The sequence below is a fragment of the Eublepharis macularius genome, chromosome 11 (assembly GCF_028583425.1).
Source record: "Eublepharis macularius isolate TG4126 chromosome 11, MPM_Emac_v1.0, whole genome shotgun sequence".
Lineage (NCBI taxonomy): Eukaryota > Metazoa > Chordata > Lepidosauria > Squamata > Eublepharidae > Eublepharis > Eublepharis macularius.
The window spans coordinates 34741513-34757488 of record NC_072800.1 but is presented as its reverse complement, the minus strand read 5'-3'; the positions used below and the strand labels follow the sequence as shown (position 1 = coordinate 34757488).

General features: G+C 41.8%; 1 protein-coding gene across 1 annotated transcript; it reads left to right on the top strand.

The window, feature by feature from the left end:
- The first annotated feature begins 9518 nt into the window (after positions 1-9518).
- Positions 9519-15902, top strand: LOC129337319 (prostatic acid phosphatase-like). The gene is made up of 6 exons (XM_054990925.1): positions 9519-9611; positions 9837-9932; positions 11858-11944; positions 12911-13063; positions 15574-15669; positions 15843-15902. The coding sequence occupies exons 1-6, from the start codon at positions 9519-9521 to the stop codon at positions 15900-15902; spliced, it is 585 nt and encodes a 194-aa protein (XP_054846900.1).
- Positions 15903-15976: the final 74 nt, after the last annotated feature.

The window sequence follows — 15976 nt, the reverse complement described above, 5'->3', positions numbered from 1 at the left end:
CAGGGGGAGGGAAGCGGACAGATAGCATACTGCAACTCATACATGGGTCAGCTAACGAAGGGCACTACACGGCCCCATGCTGTACCCATACATTGGGCAGTGGGCCAGTGGACACTGTATAAGCCCACACTTGGTGGGAGACCGGTGGGAGGCTCAGTAAGGATCTCATGCTGGCCTCAGCCATATACCTGGTGGAACATCTCTGTCTTACAGACCCGCAAAAATGATACAAGATCCTGACGGGCCTGGGTGTTCTCAGACAGAGAGTTCCACCAAGTTGGGGCCAGGACCGAAAAGGCCCTGGCCCTGGTCGAGGTCAACCGAGTCTCCCTGGAGCCAGGGACCACCAGCAGATGTTTTCCAGCTGATTGGAGCATTCTCCGGAAAACGTACAGGGAGAGATATCTGGGATGCCCTGTCCTGAATACTCATCCACTGGCAGTACTAGATTGGGCCACATAGAACTGTGTGGTTTGTGTTCTGAATTCACTTTCTTTTGACTACCTGGTTTAATCACAAGCAAAATTTACCTTCCATCAACACAAGTCAGGCCCAGCACAGTTCCATAAGGGGTGGAGGAGCAAATGACCGAGAGATTTGGGCAGTAGAGATATCTGGTGTCATACTTGACAAGCACATGAGATTCCTCACAATCTATTTAGACAAATCGCATCAGCCTAAACTGGCCCTTTGCACAAATACACAGATAATGACCCTGTCCCCACCAATGCTAGAAAGATAACACAAGATGCCCTGGGATATGCTGCAGCCCCGCCACACATCTATGGTATTTTGACTCATAAAGACATTGTGCAGGAATCTTCTATTGCATTTATTTATTTAGACATTTATACTCTGCTTTTTTTCCTCTCTGGGAAGTCAAAGCAATTTGCATTGTTCTGCCCTCCTCCTTTTACCCTCACAAGAACTCTGTGAAGTGGATTAGGCTGAGTGACAGTGACAAGGTCTCCCGGTGGGCTTGCATGGCAGAGTGGGGGGACCGAAACCGGGAGCTCCCACAGCCTAGCCCAGCACTGGAACCACCTCACCACAGGGGCATCCCATTAGCAAAAAAAGAAGCCCAGGGTGCTAAAATAGATGGAAAACACTACATTTTAACATAAAATAAATATTTTAACAGGAAAGGATGTGTTAAACTACACTTATAAAATATTTCTATACTGGCATATGCTGGTCTGCACTTCCCCAAGCAGAGATGGGAAACAGACGACAATCTGGTAGTTGATGGCTTGATCATTGTTTTATTTTACTTTATAAATAAAGAGGAACAGAGTCAAGTAATCAGTTAACTTGAAGTCTAGAGAGGAAAATCCCTAACTGGAAAAAAGAACACCACAGGACAACAAGCAAGTCTAACTTATGTTTTCATTTTTACCACAGATTACGCATCATTATCCCATACCAAGCTGGGCCACACCAGATGAACTGGCCAAGACAGAAAAGCTGTCAGACTTAACTATAATGTCACTATTTAGGATTTACAAGAAAAAAGAGAAATCTCTGCTACAAGGAGGCAAGTTCCACAACACCCAGCTTTCTCTGCCAATTCCCAATGTCCTTTACCTAAACCAGGTCTCCACTAAATTGGCACAACAAGTTGTTTTTCACACTAATATATGAAGCAAAACCACAGTTCACTTTGCAAGTAAATGTCATTGCAGAATCTGACTTTTCGACTGGGCATTGTGACTGTTAAGGACAAATACGTTGTTTTTTAAATTATGTGTTAATTTTTGTATCAATCCAGTCTGCAGGTGAATGTGGGACAGGAATCCTTCAGTAATACAAAAAGCGACCACATGCTGTGAAACATTCCTTCCTTTTTGAAACTATTTTCAAGCATCGATATTAAGTGGCATGCCTTTTAAATATTTTCATGCAGGTCTTATTGTGAAAGCTGTCCTGAAAGACATCACAGAAGCTACTAAACATGAAAAGAAGAGAAAGTTAACCATCTATTCTGCAGTGAGTGCTTTGCTTTTTTTGAACATTTTTCTGATGTGGTAAGAATATAACAGATCTACGTTAGAGGCCTCAGTAGTGACATGTTAGGTGCAGGCCACACCTCAAAAGCTAGCAATGCCAAATTAATAGGAACCTCTCTTCAAACCCCACCCTACCAATCATTTGTCAGCACCGAGCTTCGAAATAAAATCCCTAAGGGGAGACAAAACACTATGTAGCTTCAACTAGAAAGTATATGTGGCTGCATATCCTAGGAAATTTCAAGGCAGTTTTAAGTGAAAATGGAAACGCTGAAATAGCAAGATTGAAAAAAAAATCAATCAAAGTAAAAACAAACTTGCAGCAGTCTCTAATATAGCGTCCTAAACCGATGAAAGATTTTGACAGAGGACGTTTTATCCCCCCAGCGCACCTGCTAGGCACTATGGAATGTCAGGAGGTGTAGCACCTGTCCATCATGACCCTGGCAGTCCTCTTTGACACCCACGGTGAAGCCTAAAATGGCCATTCCAGATGTGATCCTTTGGCTTCCTCCAGATCCCTTAAGGGGACCCTGATAAAAAAGAGGGGGTGTTGAACCACCCAGCCATCATAAACCATCCCAGTGGATCTTGCAGTTACAGAAAGCATCTGGATTTTGATGGCTGTTTCTCCTTACCATTTCATATCCATTAGGTGCAAAACTCCTGGATAACAGCGTCTTCCTGGCGTGATTTCACATGAGAGGACGATGTCTTCCAGGTCTTTTGCGTGATCTTCCGTAGGCAGGTAAGACGTGCGGAAACAGCCTGTTTATCCACCACTGTTTTTATTCTCTGATTTTGCCAGCTATTCCCTATCTAGGCCAGTTTTCTTGTTTGTAGCCCTGCTGTGGCTGTGGCTGGCTGCATTTCCCATCACTTCCTCCTGAACCACATTCCCAGCTTTGGCGATGCTAAAGAAATTCTACATGACTAAGGTTTTTGGTCCTATGCTGAGCCCACTATAGTCCTTTGCTGTGACTTGAGAGCTTCCTTCTAGTTTCTGCATCAGGCTTCTCTTCCACTGCCACCTGCCACCCCAGGTCTATAACAACTTATTGGTGCCTTATGTCTGACCCTTAAGAAGCTCCTGCTTTGCTCTCTGGGCAGAAAATGCTACAGCCTAAGTATTCATCTTCTTTTTCTCTCCTGGGCTCCTAAATAAGGCAGTACACCATTGAGATGTACTACCGAAATGATACTTATGGAAGACTTCAGCAGCTTGCTCTTCCTGGATGCAGTCATCGTGATGACTCAAGGTTGGCCTGGCCTCTGGATTTTGAATATTAGTTCACATTATTCCTACCTACCACCTCCAGTTCTAGGTTTTTTTCTCTTTTGCAATTGGATGGCTGTTCATTCTCATCACAGGCTCTCATATGCCAGCAGAGAAGTAGACAACACAGAGAAGAGTACAACCACTTGTAAAAAGAAAGAAATATAATGGATATGAAATGGTAAGGAGAAACAGCCATCAAAATTCAGATGCTCTCTGTAACTGCACTGTTAAAAACGTTTACAAATTTTTAAAAATTCTGAAATGATGTTAAACTAAACAAAGTAACAACATTAGCAACTAGATAAGGTTAAAAGGAGTTCATTGCTTTCTTCATATGATCTTTCAACCTCTTCTTAACTTACTAGTTTTAAGCAGACTTCTAAAATATAAAAACTAGACCATATTTAAACAGTGGCAAAAATCAATCACAAGCGCATGAAGTTTTGCAACTCAAATATTGGTGGGTCTATTATCTTCTAATAAATGAGGTAATGTGTCCATACGATCTATATTTTGGAGTAAAGGAATGATTAAAAGATTCCTAGCTTCAGAAAAATAGCTGCATTCAAAAGTCAGGTGATACCCAGTGTCCACACTGCCTATACCACAGTCGCATAGTCTGTCAGGGTATGGTACCCTATGATAACTCTCTTGAAAATCTCTAGATGGTAAGGCATTCAGGTGTGCCAACATAAAGGGATGCCTATTTTGAGGAACAGTCAGATATGAACAAAAGTTAAGAAGCTGACCAGATGGAAGAATGCCAACAAACTGAGTAGAACAAACACACCGTGCTCTACAAATTGTGCTGTTATAATCATACCTAAATAAACAGTGCTTAAGCATGCTCATAGCTTCCTGACTGGTGACTGAATGGAGGGAGTCCAAGGAAAGATTAAGGAGATGGAGTTGTTGCTCTACAAGTATATCCTAATGGGAAACAAAAGAGTCCTCTCTAATCAAGCCAAGGTAGCCCTCTTAGATGTTGGAGTGCATAAATTTAACTTTTAGGGGGAAAGCCTTCAACCATAAATAAGAGAAGATTGTCCCCATTTGGCTTGGACGGCCACCTCTGCTACAGAATTTGGAATTCCAGAGACGTATTGTAGGAATTTAATAAGACTTGAGTCAAAGGACTCACCTATTTTATTGATCCAAATTCCCACCCCATATAAACTTGGCACAGCCACTGTGTCAATGAAGAGTTTAATTGTGGCTGGAATATATTGAGCCCCAGAATAAAAGAAGCGACAGATAGTTTTTGATAGTTGACTATTAGGATTTCTTCTAGACCTTGGATTCTTGATAGTTGACTGTCAGGATTTCTTCTAGACAATAAGAGACAAAACAGCATCATACATCCAGTCATGATGACTAGAGATGGGCACGAACAGAAAAAAACCCTGAACATGATGTTCGTTGCCATCCACAAACAGGGACTGACGAACAACCACAAACATGGCCCTGTTCATGAACATGTTCATGGTTGGCTGTTCGTGGGGGCCAGCAGACTCTCCTCCAGCCATCATCCAAGTTTGGTCAAGATCCCTACTGCACCACTCCCAGAAACCTGACCTGAGCAGGCACCAGGAAAGGTACTAATAATAAATAGCTTGGCCCCAGAGCCTGGCAGCAGCCCTGGAACTTGAAGAGGCAGGTCCCTACTGCACCACTTCCAGAAACCTCACCTGAGCAGGCAGCAGGAAAGGTACCAATAATAAATAATAGCTTGGCCCAGAGCCTGGCAGCAGCCCTGGAACTTGAAGGGGTAGATCCACACACACTTGAAGGGGTAAATCCACACACACCACACACAAAATTCAAGCTCCAATGCACTCTCTTTATCAAAATGCCAACAGCAACTGTCTCTCCCTCTCCACTGTCTGCAAACTAAGCCAGAGCTGGAAGCCCCCCTCCCCCTGCTCTTTGCTCCCTTGTAACAAATTTGGAGCTCCACACTTTAAAGGAAGACCTGCTTATCAAGCTAAATTGGACTTAGATTGGGGTTTCCAGGGCAACAGCAGGAGTTCAGACAGAGTTCAGACAATCCCTGCCTAAGTTACCAAGGGAATTGATTGCAGGTGCCAGACTGTCTGGCTTGACGAACAGCAACGAACAAGGCTTGCAACGACCACCTGTTTGTTTAGAATGGGGCCTCATGAACATCTTGTTCACGAACAGCTGATTGGGCTGTTCCTGGCTTTTTTTTTGTTCGTGTTGCTGTTCGTGCCCATCTCTAGTCATGATTCATTCATGAAGCATATGTGAATCACTGTGGTCATTTCACAGAGCACCCCACAAGAAGAACTAATTAATACAAAGTGCCTGACGATGCACTGAACGGACACATAGATGTTAAACAATCGTGGAGTAAATGCATTCAAATCTTCCATCTAAAAAACTTTTAAAAAGTCCAACATGGGCAAGTCTTTGCTGTGGCTTTGTACTTCTTCTGTTATTTGAATGTTCTTGACCTGTGCAAAGGAGATCCATGTGTAAATGAAAAGAACTTGCATCTTGATGAGGTGTTATACTTATGAAAAGTTTTGTATGAGGTACGTAGGGAGCAGATCTACTCAGATGCAAGTCCAATTTTAGTCAAAGTAGGCTGAAACCTTAATGATTCATCAAAACTGTCTTTACCTACAAATGTATGGCTGAGCAATGTCAAGTATTCTAGTGATGGTTTGCAACAGCAAATTGTTATTTCAAGTGGAACTTTCATCAATGGACACACCAGCCTTCTATTGCCCTTCAGGCATCCTGTTCTTCTTATATTAAACTTAAAATAGCTTGGAAAAGCCTCTGCACTGAGGGTCTCTCTACATGCTACTTGCTACTTCTTTCATGAGTTCTCCATGGAGCCAACCAGTGCTCTGTGCAGTCACATGTCAGCTCTGGGGAATGGCTTCTATTTAAAAAAAGAGAGTGCAAGTGGACTTGGAAAGCTGCAAAAACAGTATGTGTGTGTGGGGGGGTCCACTTTCTGCTGCCACACATTCACATAATACCTCCACATGGAGCAACAGAGAAATGTCTCCCCTTCACACTGTTTTTGCACAGGGAAAAAAGCATAGGAGAAAGGCAGGGGCTCTCCCTTCCTGGCGCCAGGTTTCTGAGTGTATTTGCACTCTCCTTTTTTTATAGAAACTATTTCACAGAGCTGATGTGTGACTGCACAGAACGCAGGTTGACTCCATGGAGCTCATAAAAGAAGTAATGTGTAGCCTGACCCTGAGTCTTTTTGTTGCCAAAGATTTCTTTCTAGTCCTGTGCCTCTCCCATGAGAAAAGTGGATTCTTGGCTGAGGATGTAATATTTCTACTGCTATTCAAAACAGTATGCAAGTTATCAGACTTTCAAATGTGACTCCACCTCTCAGATCTCATTTTAAAAAAAGAAAAAGAACAAGGAGGCACATCTCCCTTTATACAATTAGTTAACTGGCTATTCTTTGCTTCACAAAAGAGTCTTTTTAAAACAGCAATCGGAACTATTTTTGTACACTTAATATGCAAACGTGTGCCTTCAAGGTAACACTTCTATTGTATCTTTCTAACACTCAAACTGTAGTAGTTCCTTGTTAGGAAAATGTAGTGTCCCCTCTCCCCCATCTATCGATTCCATAGCTCAGTCGTCCTCTTACAATTTGCATATTGAACAATGATGTGGGTGCCTGTTGGATTGTGCCTGTACAATCTTCAATGCACCTTTTGGAAGTTTTCAATAATAATTGGCCATGACCCAACCCAGATTGCATCCATTTTTAATATGCCTTGGAGACTCTATTTACGTGGAAAGGCAGCATAAAAATGATTTAAATAAACAATTATTTTATATAAACTAAAGACAATTAATCTGACTGCAATAATTTACAACATTCAGTATCTAACATCATTGGAAACAGTCAATAATTGGAACATTCAACATGGAAGTAACTTAAACTCAGCTGAAGTGCAAGTGCATCTCCCCGTTCTGCTTGGGGACTGTTCAGAATCTAATCAATGGCAATTGTGTCAAATGTCCAATTGTTCTATCAATCTATTCCAGAAAGTAATAAGGATTTTAATCGAACAGACAGTTGAATCAACTGAGAAACCCCTAAAAACATTTCAGAAACCTGAAAACTGTTTCTATCCTCTGCCAGAATGCACAAATCTTTGCAAAGGCTATATAACGTACAATATCAGAAGACGGCCCTTTAATATTTTGTTCTGCCTAAGGGCTACCCACATTTTCTCAGAAATAAGACCAACAAATTTCAGGGAAACTTACTTCCAAGTTGGCTTAGGACAGCAGGTTTAATAACAAAAGTATATGTATTTATTGATTATTTCCTTTTTAAAAATACAGTCAACAACACCATGTGCAATTTGAGCTTAAAACAATAAAAAATTATCTTCTAACAGGAAAACATACTAACTTAGCTAACAGATTACATGTTCTCAGTCAAAAGGCAGAAAAACAACTGACCCCCTCTTTTTTTCCAAATGGAAAAGAATGTTCAGAAAAATGCTAATGACCAACATTTAAAACAGCCAATAAACAGGTGAAATTCTCCCTCCTTATATTAACTCAACCCACAGCTTTTTCCAGCAACCTTGGCTGTTCCCACACTACTTACCTTCATCCAGAAAGCCACGGAACATCGTGAAAAAAAACACGGAAGATAACGTTTTCTTGCGCGAGTTTTGCATGACACAGCGCGAGAAGACACTATCTTCCGAGGTTTTTTCACGACGTTCCACAGCATTCCAGATGAAGGTAAGTAGTGTGGAAACGGCCCTTATGTCTATTTCTACTTAGTTACAACTTAATTAGATTAACTTCCTTTTTCTTAACAACAATGGGTATAACTGGGGTGTTGTTAACTTGCAACCTCCAACAGTATTTCATGAGCTTTGACGTTCTAATTATCCACTCATTGTTCATGCTACAGCTGAGCAATGTATTAAAAAGAACTTGCAATGTGTTTGGAAAATACTTAAGAATAGGTAAGTTACGTAGTTACTTGGAATGCCAGCGTATCCGCCCACTTTTTTCCCTTTTAAAATGGCAAGCTGTGTCTAGAATGATTAAAACCGGAGAAGCTGCTAAAACACAAATTTCTTGGTACTTCTGTGAAGACGGAGATGATGCATCTACCATGCAACCCATTCAACACATTCTGCCTTCTCAGCCTCTTCTTTGCTCTCTTTCCCCAAAGTATTGCAGAAAAAAACTTGAAGGCTGCAGTTATAGTAAGTACAGAGTGCTTCATCTAATAACTGGTTATTTTTACAGGTCTGCAAATTCACAATCTAGCAAACCCAACACAGAATATTAAGCATGTATAGTGGCCTACTGGAGGCTGCTCAGCCCTTCCCTTTTGCTTTCTGCCTATGGATGAAAAGAAAGGAGAGTAACTGAGCTGCTAGACAGGCTGGTGCATGCAGTGTAAGGTAACAACTTGCACAGGCCTGGGTTATTGCTTAATGCTGATCAGTAATTGGGCAAAGAGCTTTAATGTGTCATTAACCAACACCTGGAGAGTCACCTTTGAGGGTTGGGCTATCTGCTGGAAGGTGTAGATAAACCAGTCTGGAAGAACACACATCTAATCTGGAAAAAATGGATTAGTAGAAAATGAAAAATGGCCATGTACAGCCTATCTGTGATGTTATCTCCTGTCTGTTAAAGGGAAAATCCTTTAATATGGCATAGAATTTCAGCACCTCTCATCATAGCATAATTTTGGGGGTATTTGTATGCTGCCTCCTGAGAAGCAGCTAATAGTAAAATAATAAAACAATTGCAGCACAATTCTAAGCAGAGTTATACCCTTCCAAGTCCACTGACGTCATGGTTTAGACCTACGCTGTTAAACAATTAAAATACATTTTTTAAAAAATGCAATGAAGTCTTATTACCTTTCACATCTAAATCAATGCTTCTGATTTGTCCTAATTTTGCTTTGTGGGGGGAGACTTTGGGGAGGCCACTCTGACTATTTTCCAGTATGCCCTCATGTACAGTTGAACACAGTGTTTCTTATGGAAGCAGGGCTGATTTTGGATCTGCGGAATATTATACTGGCAAAACTGTTTGCTTTTTGCTTCCTTTCCCCTTTTGTATGTTATTTCTCATTTTATTTGAAACTATAATTAATACTTACATTTTAGTACAGTTGAAAGGTACCAATTAGATACCATAGACTTATTTGTTACATCTTAACTGTAGACATTTTTAGTAACATGCACAATGGAGTCATCTTACATGCACAGGAGGTCTCAAGGGCACAGGACGTCAAGGAAATGCAAATGAAAAATGACAATCATATCCGCAATGTAACTACTATCTGATGAAATTGCAAAAGATATTCAATGCAAGTGAAGCAGTTTTAGCAAGTGACACATCATATGCACTATACAAAAGACACATGAATGTCCATAACCCGCAGAGATGGTGATTTAGAGAGATTCAGCAAATATGCCTCTGGGAATCATTGAAATAAATAGCTGTCTTAAAAGATTCTATAATTGAACTAAAACAGTCTGCATACCATTTTATAGATTTTCCGACATGGAGACCGGACCCCATTTGAAAGCTATCCAACAAACTTATATCAAGAAAGTGACTGGCCACAAGGATACGGACAGCTTACCACGGTTTGTGAAAACACAAGCACTAGGCAGATAACATCTATGCAAGTATCTGATGAACGGCGGTTTCTTGTCGATAGATGTATGGTATAATTGTTTTTTTTAATTTGTCATTTATAGTCAGGGACTCAAGGCTAGAGATGAGCACGAACAGCAATACGAACAAAAAAAGCCACGAACAGCCCCATCTGCAGTTCGCAAACAAGCTGTTTGTGAGGCCCCATTCTAAACGAACAGGTGATCGTTGCAAGTCTTGTTTGTTGCTGTCCGTTGCTGTTCATCAAGCCAGACAGTCTGGCACCTGCAATCAATTCCCTTGACAACTTAGGCAGGGACTGCCTGAACTCTGTCTGAACTGCCGCTGTTGCCCTGGAGACCCCAATCTAAGCCCAACTTAGCTTGATAGGCAGGTCTTCCTTTCAAGTGTGGACCTCCAAATTTGTTACAACAAGGGAACAAAGACCCGGGCGGGGGGGGGGGCTCCCAGCTCTGACTTTGCAGACAGTGGAGAGACAGTTGCTGTTGTCATTTAAATAGAGAGAGTGCATTGGAGCTTGAATTTTCTTTGTGTGTGGTGGGATAGGGATCTACCCCTTCAAGTTCCAGGGCTGCTGTCAGGCTCTGGGCCAAGCTATTATTTATTATTGGTACCTTTCCTGCTGCCTGCTCTGGTAAGGTTTCTGGGAGTAGTGTGGTAGGGATCTACCCCTTCAAGTTCCAGGGCTGCTGCCAGGCTCTGGGCCAAGCTATTATTTATTATTAGTATCTTTCCTGGTGCCTGCTCAGGTCAGGTTTCTGGGAGTGGTGCAGTAGGGATCTTGACTTGGATGATGGCTGGAGAAGAGTCTGCTGGCCCCCACGAACAGCCAACCATGAACATGTTCATGAACAGGGCCATGTTCGTGGTTGTTCGTGAGTCCCTGTTCCTGGATGGCAAAGAACAACAAGCATCATGTTTGGGTTTTTTTCCTGTTTTTGCCCATCTCTACTCAAGGCGGATTAAATAGTCTGAGATTAGTGCAATCAGTATTAAGGAATTTCTATAATTCCCATTATTAGGACATTATCTTGGGCTTATTGAAATCAGCAGTGATTCCTTCTGTCTTATTGATACAGAAGGATCAAGCCCTTCTTGTGAAAGCCATTATAGGCTTTTATACCTGTTAAAGCCATCACATCATGTTGTATTGAAGGACTTGCTAAACAGTCCACATTGTCAACTCTTGTGGCCTTGCTAATTCTTATTTTTCCTTCAATTGCTTGAGGAGGACAAGTCTATTCTTTTATTTATACTTGGAAAGGTTTAGAAAGTAAGTTTCTTGATTTATACAAGCTTATTATTACAATGGCTGGGGCTCCAGACAGCTGCTTCTCCTAGTCTTCTGTCAGAGGGAGAACATCTGCTGGCCTTCTGGCTGAGGTAATATGACAATTGTTGTGGGACCGGTGGAGGCCACTGGTGATAGTCCCTTGAGAGATTCCCCTGTCACAGAGGTGTCCTTTAAGAACCCACCCAGGAGGAAATTACATTGTTCTACATTTAGAAAGACTGAAGGCGCATGTGTGACGGTGAAAGCACAATAAGGAGTGAGTTAATACAGTTGGCGAGATGCATGGCACAACAAGATGAAACTAGCAAAAGCAGAAAGCTTTCTGGCCCGTAGCTGATTGAAACAGGCAAGCAGAGAGACCCCAGAGCTATTTAACTCCTGGGATCCTCGAGTATATATTTGTCTCAGACTAAACTGAGAAAACAGAAACAACCTGAAACCTGTTCTCATTTGTTGGGACATGGAACCTCACAGGTAAAATGTGCCCTTGCCCCCAGGGAATCAAAAATGACAAACAGTTCTTTAAACACTCTTGAAAGAGAATACTATTAAGACTCTAGACCCACTTTCTGGTAATTTATATCGTTATTACCAACATAGCTTGGAATACAGCAGCAGTATGAGCTTGGCCAATACCTGCGGGAGAGATGTGGCTACTTCCTGAGCATTGACTACAAGAGAGAAGAGGCAAGTATTAAATAAATCATACATTATTTTATTTAAATATTTTATCTCAACCTTCAACCCCCAAACTAACATCTCTTTAAAAAATCACAGAGGAAAAAAATCATTTTCTCAGAAAAGTCTTGAAAATATCAAGAGTTTGTTGTTATTGTTCTTTAGTTGCTTGCATTGTATGGGAGGTACAGTATAATTGCCTTGCTAAATGGTCACCTTTGCTTATCTAGCTTATCTAGCTTATCTAGCTCTAAATAGGGATGCTCCTGTACAGTTTCAGATATAATTCCCTCCTCTGAAGTTGCTCATTAGCCAGTACATATTATGCCTGGTTTTTGTTCATTTAGATGGAGTTGGGCATGCAGACTCAGAAAAAAAATAATTCCTTGACAGCCATCTTGTGGTTGAATGCGCTCCCCCCTCCACACTCAGGGCAGCCATTTTGTGGTGGCAGTACCCATGAATTGTTTTTAAAATTCCGAAAATGCCCACATCTGATTGGGTCTGGAGAGACCTTGATTCAGATCCCCACTCAGCCACAAAGCTTACTGTGAGATCTGGTCAGTCTCCTTACACTTAACTTATCCCATATGATTGTTGTGAGGATACAGAGAAGAAATTGCTTTGATGCCTTGGGGAGAAGGATGGGATAAAAATGTGACAGATAAAGACTACACCGATTAAATTTAGCAGTGTTCTCCTCTAGCTGAATATTATCAACAAACATCAGTTTGATATAGTGGTTAAGAGTGGCAGAACTCTAATCTGGAGAGCCAGGTTTGATTCCCCACTCCTCCACTTGTTGCCAGCTGGGTGATCTTGGGTCAGTCACAGCTCTTTCAAAGCTCTCCCAGCCCCACCCACCTCACAGGGTGATTGTCATGAGGATATTAATAACATCCTTTGTAAACTGTTCTGTGTGGGTGTTAAGTTGTCCTGCTATTAAATTATTATTCTTTATTATTTTACTTTTAGATTTTTGTCCTAAGCACAGACTATGACCGAACTATCATGAGTGCCCAAGCAACCCTTGCAGGTCTCTATCCCCCCACTGGTGGCCAGATCTGGAATCCCCAAATCCTTTGGCAGCCCATCCCAGTGCACACAGTGCCACAGTCTCCAGACTATGTAAGTAACTTTGGAAGTCCATAATGTCAAAGAATGGTGGTAGGGGGGCATTGATTAGCAGGGGAAAGTATCATTTTTTCTGGACCCAGTACAAACATGTGACGCAGGATTCTGCCTACCCACAGACACAGATCAAAATCCCATCCTATTGAAAAGTTGAGTTGTAGAAGAAAATGAAAAGATATCACGTAATTTTATTTGAAACTGTATTAGCTGTTGAGACCTATATCATGGTAATGGGTATATAATCCAAACTGGGACAAGTGGAATCATCTGTTTGGGTCAAGCCAGGCAGACACACACACATCCAAGCGCAATTGTACTTGAAGGCTACAGAAGGACAGTAATGTGGTAAGGTATACTCAGCTGCAAGAAAGAGAGAGACCAGCAGAGGCCCAAGAGTGTGCACACATCCACTGGCAGACAACCAGTGTGGCTCTCAAATGGATGCCTAGCCACTTCTGTTGAGGAGATATAAAGGGAAAGGCATATCTCCACAATGGCAAGGGTTAGAAACTTACTTTTTAAAAATGAAAGCTTGGAATTTAGAGAAAACAGGCCCCCCTGGAATTTTGCCCCCCTCCCCAGAGGCCCATGGCACAGGTTAGACTGGAACTGATTTCCTGCCAATATGGTTTGAGTCCAGTGGAGCTCATGCTACCACTTAGAGTTAAAGACAGTCCTGGATTCACAAGCTGAAGACCAGTGCTGTAGATAAGGAAAAGAACAGAGGTGTATAGAAGGAAGGAAGGAAGGCCACACTGCACTGCTGTTTCGAAGGCTCAAATACTCGTTACCTTCATCACAGAAATGCATATTACATTAGACTTAAATTGTTGCACACCAATAAGGATGATAATTCAGCAAAATGTCAGAAGTGGGGGTCTGGAAAACGCATCATTTATGTGGGAATTAAACATTTCCTAGATTTCCAGAGTATAAATTGTAGAATATGTGGCTCTCTTAAGAGCCCCATGATGCAGAGTGGTAAGCAGCAATACCGCAGCCCAAGCTCTGCGAATCACGACCAATCCGGGCGGAAGTGGGGTTCAAGTAGCCAGCTCAAGGTTGACTCAGCCTTCCATCCTTCTGAGGTCAGTAAAATGAGTATCCAGTTTCCTGGGAGTAAAGTGTAGATGACTGGGGAAGGCAATGGCAAACCACCTCATAAAAAGTCTGCCAAGAAAACATTGTGATGCGATATCCCCCATGGGTCAGTAATGACTCGGTGCTTACACAGGGGACTACCATTACCTTTTATGTGGTTCTAGAGTTCATGCATTTGTGGAATCCTTTTTCTGACTCAGACACATCCCATCACAGATGGTATAGAAATGATTCAATGATAAGGAGGAAGCATTCTACACATGTTTTGGGGAAGTTTTTAGTCAAATTTTCCAGAAACATTCCAGGAGAAATCCTGGTGAGCTCTAGCATGTATGGAAGGCTGTACATTTGCAGGCCTTTGTGTACTCAGAAGGAGGCATATTTCTGCTTAGATGTGTCCAGTGATGATGACACACAGAAAAAGAAGCTGGGATTTTAGTTTAGGATTGTGGATTTTCCGGGCTGTATAGTCGTGGTCTTGGCATTGTAGTTCCTGACATTTCGCCAGCAGCTGTGACTGGCATCTTCAGAGGCTATGATCAGCAAAAGTCAGTAGAGACCCCCTCACCTCTGCAGGAGTATACCGCATACCTTGCAACTGTGGACAAGTTACATCGGGACCACACAGTGTAGCATCCAGACAAGAATAAAATAACATGAAAGACACTGCAGACTTGGCCATCTGGAAAAATCAGCAGTGGCTGAACATAGCCTAACTCAAACAGGACACAGTATCCTATTCCAGGACACTAAAATACTGGACAACACTTCCAACTACTTTGTCAGATTGCACAGGGAAGCCATTGAAATTCATAAGCATAAGCACAATTTCAACAGGAAAGAAGAGACTTTAAGAATGAATAGAGCATGGTTTCCAGTCCTGAAAAAAACCAGGCTAACAAAATACTCTACATCCTACAATAGCCCTGCAGAGAAGATTAGCATATCAAGCACCAATCCATATGCAAAAGAACCTCCTCAGGATACAGTGATGCCACTCTCCATTAGCATTCCACACCCTGGGAAACTCTTACAGGATGACTCAGCCCAAACCCACCTTCCTGAGTAGATATACATTACCTGCCAACATCTTCTCCACTCTGTGACACTGAGAGATCTCTGTCTTTTGGTGCTACACCTCTGAAGATGCCAGTCACAGCTGCTGGCAAAACGTCAGGAACTACAATGCCAAGACCATGGCAATACAGCCCGGAAAATCCACAGCAACCGTGATTCTCCGGCCGTGAAAGCTTTCAACAACATATTAGTTTAGGATTAGTTCTCAGGTTTGTCCATTTCATTATTGTTGCATAATTTCTCCTGTTGGAAAGAGACACAAATAAAATCATTATGGGCCTGCCATAACACAGAGATTTGATTATCATTTTATTTTTCCCTTACAGCTACACTCTCCTATTCCTGGCTGTCCACGATATGACAGAATTCAGAATGAAACCATAAAATCAAAGATATTTCAGGAAGTCCTACAACCCTACATGGTAAAACGAATAACATTATATACATGCATTGGTTAAAATACTTCTGTTATAATACTGTTATTGAAAACATGCTATGCTTATTATTAGTTTATTTTTAAGTCTGATGTTATGTATGTGTTACTTTCCTCCACTGGAAAAACCGGCTCTCCTCTTACTCTATGCCTTCCCTTTAGCCACCCATCTCTCCAACACCTTTGCTCTTCACCTCTCCTTCCCCTAGAAATAGCCTGTGAATGGGTGCTGGCCTCTATGTGACTGGATAGCATTTGTGGGAACTAGTGACATTGGCCTATTACTACAGGCATGA

What these genes read in the sequence shown, in the direction of transcription:
- LOC129337319 (XM_054990925.1), top strand. Translation starts at nt 9,519, where the DNA reads ATGCACAATGGAGTCATCTTACATGCACAGGAGGTCTCAAGGGCACAG. An exon ending in ATGACAATCATATCCGCAAT is followed by an intron (nt 9,612 to 9,836) that starts GTAACTACTATC and finishes ACCATTTTATAG; the next exon opens with ATTTTCCGACATGGAGACCG. An exon ending in TTGACTACAAGAGAGAAGAG is followed by an intron (nt 11,945 to 12,910) that starts GCAAGTATTAAA and finishes TTTTACTTTTAG; the next exon opens with ATTTTTGTCCTAAGCACAGA.